Below are 13075 nucleotides of genomic sequence, written 5' to 3'. Positions count from 1 at the left end.
TAAAGCAGTGTTTATAAAAACACTACTTTCGTGATAGAAAGTGTGGGTTTTAGTGCGTTTTTTTCATACAAAGTCATGGTTTTTGTCATCCCAGCCAGCTCTCTACTGAGCAGTACTCCTCTAATTTTTACAATTTTGACCCTATATGGGCTGGATCAATTAACATAAATTTATGTGGCTTGTATTGAATCTTGTATTAATTTATGTAGAGTATCTGCTTACATTTTTTAACTTGGGTGCTTACAGTTTTCAGTTACTGTATTCATACTTGCAAAGATTCACAATACTGTACTAATGTAGTATCATATTTCATTACTTACAATCATTACTGGCAAACAGTACTCATTTACTACCAATACAAAACAGATGAGTCCACTTGAGCAGTACTTACAACAATGAGCTCATAAAGAAACTGCCTTCTGGGTCTGTTAGCATGGCAATCTTCCTTCAATTTCTTCACCACATACGCGACTCTTTCTGATTCTTTATCTGCTGGTACCTCACTGAAATCATCCAATGACATATGTGAATAGCCTAGCACATCAGCCAAAGCTTTCCAGTTGTAAACTCTCTCCGATACCGTGGACAGGACTAAAGAATAGATATATGTCAATTTCTTAAAAGGCAGTGCAATTTGTTCCAGAAGATTCCTGGTTGGCAGCACGCTATCAGTGATATCTATAGCTTGTTCTTTTAAAATCACTTTTACATTTTTACAGTGCACTAGACCAATCTTTCTGCGAAGAACTCCCACATACCATTCTTTAACTTTAGTTTGTCCAATGGCTTTCACTTTATCTTCACCAAGAAACGCTATTGTGTCCCCTTTAAAATACTCTAGTAAATAGTCAATCTTACTTTGACGAAGCACAGATTTCAAGGCCACTCCATAGCTGCTAATATTTAAAGTCTTATCTTGAAACTTGGGATATTTAACTGTCGGTGTCAATAAAAAAGGAGCAGATTTGATTTCTTTGCGTTTCTGTAAGCGGTTTGGCTTACTAGTCATCCCAGTTAATTTTGGAGCTGGATCGGGAGTTGTAATAGGGAATTGGGTCACTAGATTGTTGTTTGGGCCCTTAATCTGAACTAGGAAAGTGAACAAATGCATTTCCCCAGTTCCCAGTACAGAAAATGGAAACTGCTGGTGGACAACTTCACCTGCTTTCAACTGCCCTTCTTTAATTTCTTTGTTTTGATCTTCCATCTTCACTTCAAAATCAGGATCACGGGATATCAAAGAAACACTTAGATCTTGTGGCTTGTCAAGTAAAAATGTATGCTTTCCCCACAGATTAAACACCACTGGTGGCATGCTCTTTCCACCCTTTTTAATGTCACAAACTGTGAGTTTTTCTGGAATGTAGTTATGACCAAAAACAGTAAAAACAGCAGTGAAAGAAGGGTGAATATGTTTGGGCCCATAAATTCCAATGCAGAGGTTTCTGTAGATGTATTCCCAAACAGATGTAGCCAGAGACTGAATTGGGTTGGCTTGTACTGCAACCACTGTGTACATCACATGACTTAGGTCTGTCAACTTCACTTGTATGGTATCTTTGTAAATGTAGCAGTTGTGTAGCTTTTCAAAAGGACCTTCTTTGTTGAGACTATAAAAACCCATAATTTCAGTCATAACTTGACTGAAAGGATCCTTCTTCACTTCAGCTGCAATTTTCATTTCTAGTAAAATGGCTTCCATTGTGTTGAGGTTACTTAAAGTAAGTTCTATCAATGGGCTCACAGTGCTTGAAAGATCATGATTAAGTGATGGGGGAGGGTTCAGAATAGCCCTTAAACCAACCTCTTGGAATTCCCCAGGTGATACATGACCCTCAGGGATGTGAACAGCGATATCCGAGTCAGGTAGCTGCACTGAACCCCCTTCATGATTCAGTTTACAAACTACATGAGTTTCTGTAGGTTGTGTTTGTGCCCATCCTGGACTATGACTCATCACATCCAAATCTAGACAAGATCGGGCCAGCTGTCGATGACTCAACCAAGCCATCTTGTAGGCTTCACGGTCATTTTGAAGCCATTCCATGTCTGCAGCTAAAATCTGGCCAGAGGATGCTGTGTTGTCAGGATCAAATCTTTTGGCATCTACAATGTCCAAAAGCTCAGAGACACTCTTCGATTTTCCAGATTTCCCTGCTGAAGCCTTTCTTAGAAGATGATCAATATCTAGCTCATCACCTGATGAATCAAAAGAATCCCTGTTGCTTGAATCTCTGGAGAACAGATAGGGGTCTTCTTTTAAGATAGAAATGTGTTTACTGTTCTTGTCACTGTTACTTAACTGAGCTACATCATATACAAATGGGTTGGATGCTGACAGATCATTCCGGAAAGGATTAATCTTGGAAACAGTGTGAGCATGTTGTTTGAACACCTCAGGCCAGTCAATGATTGAATCCAATTTATTCTCTTTGTCATCTGTTTAAAAAAAAATTGAGGTAATTATTCCTATCCACACCCAAACCCTATTTATTGGACAAAATGGGCCAAATTCATCTCTGCAGTAAACCTATTGATGTAGTTACAGTACACTAGGGCTAAATTTATCCCAAGTTAAAATTTGTATAGCTTGTAAGACATGCAGGGTCAGTTTATACCTTCATATTGCTTTTAAGGTTTTAAACATAACCAACAGAGTGTCAGTCATGTGTTAGGATTAAAATTAGGATTAAAGAAGCAATATTAACAAAAAAGCACCAATAAATTAGTCCTTATAATAGGGCCTGATTTTGCAAGGTGTGGAGTATCTGCAGCACCTGCAGTTCCCAGTAATATTAATGGGAGTTGAGGATGCTGAGCTCCATCAGGAGCAGATCCTTAGACTGTGTGTTCTAATGAATGTCGTCCACTAGGAAAGGTCATTGGCATTTTTGGCCTAGTGGCTTGCTGTGTGCAGAAATACAGTGGCTGATGCTTACATTTTGGAAACTACCATGTCCACATTGTAGAAAAGATCATACAACATTCAGGATTCCCTTTCTTCCTACATCTTAGAAAGGTTATTGTTAATTTCATTTGGTTTCAGTCTCAGCAGAATGTGTTGATGTTTTCACTGTAACAATTCATAACTCTCACCGCTATAGATTCAACTACTCATTTTAAATTTGGAATCAACTAAAGAGTGAATTTTTCATTTGATTATTTGAATAGTGAAAAGGAGTCAAAAGTAGAAAAAAACTTTGTTTCCTATATTGACAATATTTAAATACCCTTTTAGATTGAAATATGTATTGTTAACAAAAAAATCTATTTTACTTATATCTATTTGTTATGGATGGATCTGTTTGTTAATTACCTTTTGTTTAGAGCTCATATAAAACCAAAATCCAAATGAATAAATTTGCATGATGACAGCATATGCTGATTAAAGACTCCATTGCATGAGATGCTCATCACCCCCTGCAAGGAACTGACGGAGTGATTTCAACTCCCATTGCCTTATACAGGTTTTCTGCATACAGAAAATAATATAAACAGCAGGAGAAGGAATTCTTCCTCTTTCCCCATACACAGCCTGCCAGTAAAGCTCCTTTATCTTTATTTAAAAACCAATGAAAGCAGCAGCTCAGCCTGGTTTTATTTCTCTCTTTCAGCACACCCATGCCCCTCCCTTAATGTTGTCCCTCCCTATAGGTTACTGTTCCATCCCTAAGGTTACTGTAATTCTTGCAAGTTGAGCAGTCATTATGCCAGCTTCACTCAGCATAGGAGAGGAGTGGTGTAGGGTGATATGGAGCTGATTACAGCTTCCTGATTCTCAGGATGAGGTCTGGCCCCAGTGGTACTTACAGCTGCTGCTGGACAAATATCAAAGTAGCACCACTGATGTAAGATCCTTAATAGATCCTATATTCCCTTTCTCTCTCCCCTGACATGCCCCCTATACCGATGGCAGTAACGCAGACCTGGATCTGGTACAATAATACACCGCAGAGTTCCCCTATACCAAGGGAACATTCTGCTAGGCATTGGATTTAGAATATGGCCCATTACACGCTGCCTGAGTAGTGCAAAGGAAACGTAATACAAAAGAGAAGCTGTCCCATTGTATTTAAGGCAACATACTTATGAGCAGAGTAGTTCTTGCTTGGATATTGACGCCAATGGGAGTTTTGCCTGAGTAGAGACTTGCAGTGGGTTGGCCCATCGTAATAAATATTAACAGACCTGACAACTCACAGCTTGTTGAGGGTTTGCTGTCGTCCAAGTCAATCACAGTTCCTTCGGATCTACTCCGTGCTATCTCTCCAGTGTGAGAGGAAGCTGTTCTGCTAGCAGACATTTTTTCCTCCTAGGAAACAATAGGGTATGTTAGTGAGCATACAGTTTGAGAAAGGGGAAGATACTGAAGAATACTTGAGCACCAATCCTACAATGAGACACGTGGGAGACCCTGAGGTTTCTTCTTGGGTGCAGGGGTCTTCCCATGTGTATCACATTGCAGGACTGGAGCCTCAATATGTAAATTAAAAGTAAAAACACTACATTAAGCCCCCAATCCAGTAAAGCAGTTATGTCCCATAGGTCATGAGTGTGCTTTGCTGAATTGGGGCTGATTGCCACACAAAAAAAATCCAATAATTTCAACTTACTGTGTCTCTAAGGAAAAATATTTTTAAAATAAGCCTTTTATTCTTTGCATAACCATCCCAATCCCTGTTTGGAGATAGGATTGAATAGAAAAATATTAAAAATGAAAAGCCACATCTGTCCATTCCCCTGCCAGTTTCAGATAACCAGCTTCCCCCCACTTCTGCTCAGCTGTTCTTTTTATGCATTTCTTTGGAGTGGACATCCGATCAGATTCTCCTCTTAGTCAACACTAATGTAAATCAGAAGCAAGCTCCTGTCACCGGGTGCCTGGCCCTTGTAAATGAAGCAGGTCCAGCGCCCTGTGCCAGAACAGGTGCTCCCAGTCTGGTCAGTTAAAAGGCAGGCAGCACCTGGGACTATAAAGGATCAGGGAGAAGCTGAGAGGTGAGTCAGAACTACCAGAGTCAGTCAGGAAAAGGGAGGAGAGAGCTGCCTGCGAGTAAGAGCTCAACAGGGGAGAACTGCCATTGATCAGGAGACTGTAGGAGGGGAAAGGCAGAAGAGCAGCAAGAGGGGTTTGCTTTGCTAGCTGATTTCCCCAAGCCAGAGAGCCAAGGCTGGAGGGCTGAAGGCTAGAGAGCAGTAGAAGGAGTTGCCTGCTGACATCTCTGACCTGGAGAGTGGAATCAGAGGGCCAGAGAGGGTTGTGAAGGCAGCGGAGAGGCTTACCTACTGATGACTCCATGCTGGAGAGCTGGAGTCAGAGAGGGCTAATGGACCAGGGGGAGCAAGGGATGCTCCCCCAGCAGAGAGGCTGTGGGTGTACATGTGTGGAGAGAGTGGGAGTGCACTCCAGCGGGAAGGGCTGGGGTGGCTGTCCCAGCAGAAGGACAGCAGAGGACTGTCAAACTGCCAGGAGCGGCAGAAGCCATCAGAGTACGGCCTGTGGGGCACTGAGGGAACTAGATGTCCTAGGATTTTAAGGACAAGATGCACAGCGGGTGATAAATGGACAATGCTTTGGGGACATGTGTTGTGGAATGTTTGTAATAAGCCAGACCAGGAGAGGTATTACTGAGGCAGGAGACTCTGGCATAGAGAGTTACTGGAAACTCCGAAGGAGGGAAGCTGAGGCAGTCACGCCTGTTGTGCCACAGCCTGCCACAGGCAGGTGCTCTGGGTGGGGCCACCCTGACACCCCCGTTATAGTCAATGGGCATATCCTGACCTAATCCCAGTATAAGTGAGACAAGATTCAGGCACCCCCTCTTCTTTACACTGGTTGGGATAGCTCTGCTCCTTCTCTGATGCCATCTGAGTGCTCAGTCTTAGCAATCTGCCATAGCCGGCCAAAGTAACCAGATAAACTTTACCCAGATGAAGGAGGCAAGCAAGATATGCATTAAAGAGCTAATCCCACCCCTCTTCTGCAGCCAGGGGATTCTGCTGTCTGGGGAGTCAGTACCCTGCTGCATTGTGTGTGCACATGGGCTTATTAAGGTTTTGAGAGCCGGGGGAGGGCAAAAGGAGTCTGAAGTACCTGCAGTGCCCCAAGGACTAGAGAGGAGAGCTGTAAGATGTAGTGTTTCCTGGGTGCTGGGGGTTGCAGGGTAGACTGGGGTATCTTGCTACATCTTTAAAAGGAACAGTAAATGCAGTCCTGGTGATATGTACCATGAGGTGGGGGAGCTAGAAATATGAAGGGGAATCTCAGCTTTCAGTTAAATCAGCATAAGTTCTATCCCTTTTCCTTCTGGAGAAACGCCTGGAGATGTAAACACAGTGCTATAGTTGAAAAAAAAAATAGCAGCGGGGTTCCACAGCAGCAATAGGAAGCTGGGGGAAAATGAACAATCCCCCCTTCCCCCCACACCCACACAGATAGATACACCACATACCCTAGAGACTCATTTTACATAGGAAGTCTGTATCGCCAAGGATCACCTTACTAACCCTCTCCAAAGCCTCAGGCTGGTTGTGTGTATAGTGGGATGATGGTGATGGACATGAGCCAGTTAAGTTTAAGGCAGTGGCAAGAATCGTTCTCCGGGCCTATCTCAAAATACGAAAGCCAGCTCTGCTTCGGGGGCTGATGGACTACAGGCTGTCCCCCTATACAGGAGCAAGAGTGACAGCTAAGCAGCTCTTCTACCCCCACATCTGCACAGACAAGATGTGTTGTGTTTGCTTTCTTCTGTGGCTACGAGAAAGTGGGAGCCTTGCATGTCTGGGTGTTTGGCTCTGAAACTGCATGTAACACATTAATTGAAAGGTTTCAGAGTGGCAGCCATGTTAGTCTGTATCAGCAAAAAGAAGGAGGAGTACTTGTGGCACTTTCGAGACTAAATAAATGTGTTAGTCTCTAAGGTGCCACAAGTACAGATTAATTGAAAGTGATGCTAGGGGAGATATTGGCACTGTCTTGACTCAGTTTACACCTCATTTCATGATGCAACATACTATGGTAAAATACAGATTGCTTCATCACAAGCTCAGAACATCATTTTTGTTTTTAACCAGCAGGTACCACGAGCTGCAGGTGACAATCTGTTCCCAAACGGATGTCTGCAGAGGTAATGAAGCATTGCTGATGTTCAGGTTTGCCTGTCATCTGAACAGCAGCCCCACTTTCAGATTCCCCTGCCGTATCTGAAATCAAAACTACAAGACACATTTGGGGCCTGACTCACCTCCATTTTATCTTGTCAACCACTGATGTATCTCCATTGAAGTCAATGGATCTATTCCTGATTTACACTGCTGCTATGTGATGAGAATCAGGCTCTTAGTCTATAAAAGGAGTTAGATCTGCTTGTCTGTTGTTAGGTCCATTATATCTATTTGAGATTAGGGCACTGGCTACATTAACATAAGAATAATCTGAAATAACTGAACTGCCCGACTACATTTGATATGAATACTCAGTGGGGTTAAGAAAGGATGGGGTCGGGGGAGGGGAGGGGAGGGGAGGGGGGAGTTAAACTAGTCTGAGGTCTGCCAAAAACTCTGTTCTAGACTTAGGGACTATTGACAGTGTTAAATCTCTCTCTCAAATCATGAACAAGTGCTTTATAACCTGCGAGTCTTAGCTTTCCAAAGTTATAAAGCATTTATTTCTAGACCTGAGAGGCTGTTGAAATACTGAACCTTAAACTCACAATTCTCAATACCCTCATGCTTTTTTTTATTTTTTCCCCTCTCTCCTCCAACTGAATTCCAACAGGAGTTTAGTGTCTTCTATATCAAGAATTGCTCATACCAGAAATCTTAAACATGGAGCTTGAAATCCCAGCTTTCAGAAGATATAAAATGTTAATCTCCAACTCTAGTAGTTAATGAGAGCTGCATTGCCTGATTGCCTTCTATGATGAGATAACTGGCTCTGTGGATATGGGGAAAGTGGTGGATGTGATATCCACTTTAGCAAAGCATTTGATACGGTCTCCCACAGCATTCTTTCTAGCAGTTAAAAAAGTATGGATTGGATGAATGGACGAAAAGGTGGATAGAAAGCTGCTAGATTGTCGGGCTCAATGGTAGTGATCAACAGCTTGGTGTCTAGTTGGCAGCCAGTAAAGTGGAGTGCCCCAGGGGTCAGTCCTGGGGCCGGTTTTGTTCAACATCTCTATCAATGATCTGGATGATGGGATTAATTGCACCCTCAGTAAGTTCACAGATGACACAAAGCTGCGGGGAGAGGTAGATATGCTGGAGGGTAGGGAAAGGGTCCAGAGTGACCTAGACAAATTGGAGGATTGGGCCAAAAGAAATCTGATGAGGTTCAACAAGGACAAGTGCAGAGTCCTGCACTTAGGAAAGAAGAATCCCATGCACCACTACAGGCTGGGGACTGACTGGCTAAGTGGCAGTTGTGAAGAAAAAGACCTGGGGATTACAGTGGACGAGAAGCTGGATATGAGTCAGCAGTGTGCCCTCATTGCCAAGAAGGCTAACGGCATATTGGCTGTATTAGTAAGAGCATTGCCAGCAGATTGAGGGAAGTGGTTATTCCCCTCTATTTGGCACTGGTGAGGCCACACCTGGAGTATTGCATCCAGTTTTGGTCCCCCCGTTACAGAAGGTATGTGGACAAATTGGAGAGAGTCCAGTGGAGGGCAACAAAAATGATTAGGGGCTGGGGCACATGACTTACGAGGAGAGGCTGAGGGAACTGGGGTTATTTAGTCTGCAGAAGAGAAAAGTGAGGGGGCATTTGATAGCAGCCTTCAACTACATGAAGGGGGGTTCCAAACAGGATGGAGTTCAGCTGTTCTCGGTAATGGCAGATGACAGAACAAGAAACAATGGTCTCAAGTTGCAGTGGGGGAGGTCTAGATTGGATATTAGGAAACACTATTTCACTAGGAGGGTGGTGAAGCACTGGAATGGGTTACCTAGGGAGGTGGTGGAATCTCCATCCTTAGAGATTTTTAAGGCTCGGCTTGACAAAGCCTTGGCTGGGATGATTTAGTTGGTGTTGGTCCTGCGTTGAGCAGGGGATTGGACTAGATGGCCTCCTGAGGTCTCTTCCAACCCTAATATTCTATGATTCTATTAAAATCTTGCCAGAATTGAACTGCAAACTAAAAGCCATCTTCTAATCTGAATACTGTGATTTAAACGTCCAATATACCATGATCTGCCAATGCTAAAAAACACTTTGGACAATAGAAAAGCTTCCAGAGGTGAGAGTGTATAGATTTGTCAATGTGCATTAATTTTTATTGTACAATATCTGTGCCCCAAAATGTTCAAACAACATAAAATACTTTACATTTATAATTTTGTTAGCTCCAGGGCTTATTCACTAAGGGGCCAGATTGTCAGTATCTTACACGGGTGAGTAACTATTCATGAGCCCTTCTTGAATAAGTGCTTCACAAGCTAACACAAAATAAGCAGCACAGAAAAACTACAAGAAACTACAGACAGTGCAATGTTTAGGAGTATTAGCATATTTATGCATTCGTTTATGTACCAAATTGGTCTAAAAGTCTGTAGTACAGAAATAAAAATCAGTATTAAACATTTCAGCCTTAGCTGTGATTACTTAGCTCTGAGCTGACAGATGTGCCAAAGTACAAATACAAATTTAAGAGCCAAATAAATGAAGAGCAAGACACAACATCACAAATCAGACAGATGCACAGTGGCTAATTGCTGTAAATTCCATCCATCCTAAAACAAAAGCCTGGGGAGATGATGCACAGTGGAAGTATGTTGACATCATGGATCTGACAATAGTATCATATACAGACTGTTTATAACGCTAGTAAAAACTGCCAGTGGAACAAACCAGTCCCTAAAGATTCCCTTTGGGATCTCCTTAAAATAGCCATGTGATGCCTTCATTATTCACGACTAAACTAGTATGAAGACTGTAAAAGCAGACACTCAGAAGGAAAAAGACTCCTTTCAAAACTAAGAGCTATATCGAGCTCTCTATAAAGAGTTCACTGCGATAATGCACTGAGACAGTCCTGTGATTTAAGCATGTTATTGGTCATCAGCAGTGTGGTAAGGAGAGACAGTGCAGGAATGAATGCTGAGTGTGGGAGCCTGAGGAGAGAGAAACATACCAGGCTGGAGTAGAGGGAGCAGGAGGGGAAGGGGCTGACATCCCGCTGGATAGAATCATGTGTAGCAAGCAATGGGAGCTAAGCATTTCACTGTAGATACAAAGTCAAACATAAAGTGACAAACATTTAATGGTGCAGAGAACTATTTGTATCGGCACACGGTGAGTACTGAGCAGAAACTGAAATGTGGAGGTTGGGGTGAGATTACCCATGCAAGTGATTGGTGAGAGAACCTGAGAGAGGGGAAATGGTTCTGTACTGTATGAGGGCAAGAGACACATTGGTAGGTGATATACTTTTAGCCCTAACAGTAAGGTATCACCTGACTCATAAGAGACTTGAATTGGGAGCTTGCAGGGATTCCAAAAGTCTTGCCATAGTAACAGCTGAGGGAAGAAAAAAAATGCATTAAAGGAAGAGAGAATAGTCACAAAGTAAAATATTCATGAAATTCTAGAGAACACAGAAAGAGGTGGCTTGTTCAGCACATGGTGTTTTGCGAGATGTTCTGCTTCTACAAATCTTTGAATCCTTTTAAATTAAATTGTGAGTTCTTCAGAATTATTGCTACCAAAGACAACATGTCCTGCCACGGTTAAAATCCTGGTGATAAAGGAAAAAATAGCTTCCCCCATCACTGACTCTGCACCTAAAACTACACAGAGTATGTTCACTTGAGTGGCACCATAGTGTGTTTGAGAGTTACAGTCAAGATCTTAAAAATCCGCATTCTAGAACAGCAAGACACTAGAATCCTACCTTTTATTCAAACTTAACTCTGTTTGGCCTTTTTTCAAAAGCAGATTGCGTTACAGCAACACTTTCCTGTAGTAGCTCTTTTCAGCACATTACACCGTGTATCAGCATGTTGCTCCATCTCACCACCATTCTAAAAGATCCAGGACTTTTTTAATAGGGGGAGGGTCTGGGCATGTGCAGAGACAGGACAAGCAACCAAAGATGACAGAGATGAGGCTAACTCACTTCAAGGAGGTTTGATAGCCAGATCTTCATTCACCACCAGGTGATGACTGAAGATCTGGCTATCAAACCTCCTTGATAAGCTTCTAATTACTTCTGGGAATGACAGTGCTGATGGGCAGCCCCAGGCATTAGGTCTATCCACTGATGAAACAGGTAAGTATTGGTCCCATTTTAAAGATGGGGAAACATAGGTAGAAAGGGTTAAATAAATAGACTAAAGCCACAAAGGGAGTCAGGATTAGAGTGCAGGAGTCCCTTCCTATATTACTCACTTAGTCCACTAGACCACACTGATTCTCACAACTGTAAGCTGTACCCTGAGGCCATATTAGCTGTTCTGGAGAGAGGCTAGTCCTTCCCAACTGTGAATTGATCCGCACTCTTCCCAAAAACAGACTCATGCTGGTGCCAGAGGCTAGCCCTGGATGGGTCTCAGTGCGGCCCCATAAATAAACTGTGGTCTTAAGAGAAAAAATAGTGACATAGTATCAACAGTAGCAACTGACGTCCTCAAGGCTGACTTTTCAAAGAAAAGAGCTCGAGGCTTTTTTTTAAAACTGAAAGATGAGATTATCCTTTATATTTCTAGGTCCCCAAAGTCAAGAGGGAAGCTCTGTCAATGGGCTTCCTGTCTCCCACAGGCTGGATTTTGGCAGGAGAAATGATACAATTCCCTACCACTCATCAATTCACCTGGTGTGATTTACAAAAGCCCCCACAGGGTAAGACGATAACATTTTCCAAACAAAGACAAACCTGGGTTGAGCAGTAAGCTAGTCCTTCACAGGGGATTGACATTAATGCACTACACTGAGCTGCATGGTCATAAACATAATTACCTTTGTAATTTAACTGCTCATATCAGACAAAAAAAAATCTTGACTATTTCAACATTAAAACATTCCTGCCAGCCCAGACTAGCAGTCATCTGAAAGAATTACACTTCCCATGTGTCGTTGCCGGGACCGCACGTGGAGTGGCAGACAAGGTGACACGGAATTCACTTCTATACACAGGGCACTGCTTCAGTCACTCACTGCCCATTTCAGGCCATTTTAATTTAAAACACTAAAGATAATGCAACTTAGTGCACTGTTAGAGTGGGGTTTTAACCCTTGCATTACTACTGTGATTTGTATACATCTTTATTAAAGTTGGATGCATTGCACACTTGTGCAGCATGTCTTGCTACCATACAGTTGTCACAGCCAAGGGTTGGGCCTAAAGTGCAATAGTTTTCACAATGGGACATAGCCTTGAGCTTTCCAGGATGGTGGATACCAGACATGCCTCTGAACTGACATGTCAGCTGTCAAGTAGAGAGATGGTAGCCTGATGTAGGAAGATATTGCAGCTATGCACACCTGACACACAGACATATAATGCAGAGTAAATCCGGGAGCAATTCCACCTCTGGTGTAACGCCATGTGGTTAGGAATGTGACAGGTTTCAACCATGCATTTTTACCTGATTGTGCACTGGTGGCATCTCAGGCTTGCTAAAGGGAGGGACAGGACAGGCAGTCAGGGTAATTGGCATGGGTGGGCTGCTCTTTCGGTGTGATTGCTCAGGAAAGAACAGCAGGACTCACATCTAGGTATCTGAATTCCTTCTGTCCCATGTGCCTCTGTACCAGATGAGGAAAATTTCCCAGGAAGAAAGAACCAGTGAACTCTGGGGATGCGTAGTGCCCTGTACCTCAGTCTGATGTTGGTCTTCTACTCAAATGCAGAGTTAAGTCAGTGGCTGGCACAGGAGGATTAGGTCTGGCAGCTCTGAGGCTGTGTCAGTCAAGCTCCCAGGAGGCTGTCACTGAACAAACAAGCCAAGACGAAATCACAGTTGAATGTGGGGAGGAAGAAAAATGTGCCCCAGGCAAGCACTCCTTCAGTCTCTTCTGGAAAATCTGATGGACTGTCGGGAGGTAGTACTTGAGAGGCCACATTTGTGGGAAGGA

General features: G+C 43.0%; 1 protein-coding gene across 1 annotated transcript in view; it reads right to left on the bottom strand.

The window, feature by feature from the left end:
- MACC1 (MET transcriptional regulator MACC1) overlaps nucleotides 1–12663 on the bottom strand; it is a 30058-nt gene extending 17395 nt beyond the window's left edge. The window contains exons 1-3 of the mRNA XM_074943342.1: nucleotides 12586–12663; nucleotides 4189–4312; nucleotides 392–2439 (exon numbers count right to left, since the gene is read on the bottom strand). Of these exons, the coding sequence (XP_074799443.1) occupies nucleotides 392–2439; nucleotides 4189–4312; nucleotides 12586–12657 (2244 nt within the window). The 5' untranslated portion in view covers nucleotides 12658–12663. The remainder of the gene's footprint in view (nucleotides 1–391; nucleotides 2440–4188; nucleotides 4313–12585) is intronic.
- Nucleotides 12664–13075: the final 412 nt, after the last annotated feature.

Source organism: Natator depressus, chromosome 2 (genome assembly GCF_965152275.1).
Source record: "Natator depressus isolate rNatDep1 chromosome 2, rNatDep2.hap1, whole genome shotgun sequence".
Lineage (NCBI taxonomy): Eukaryota > Metazoa > Chordata > Testudines > Cheloniidae > Natator > Natator depressus.
The sequence above is the reverse complement of the archived record's forward strand: the minus strand, read 5'-3'. Positions and strand labels throughout refer to the sequence as shown.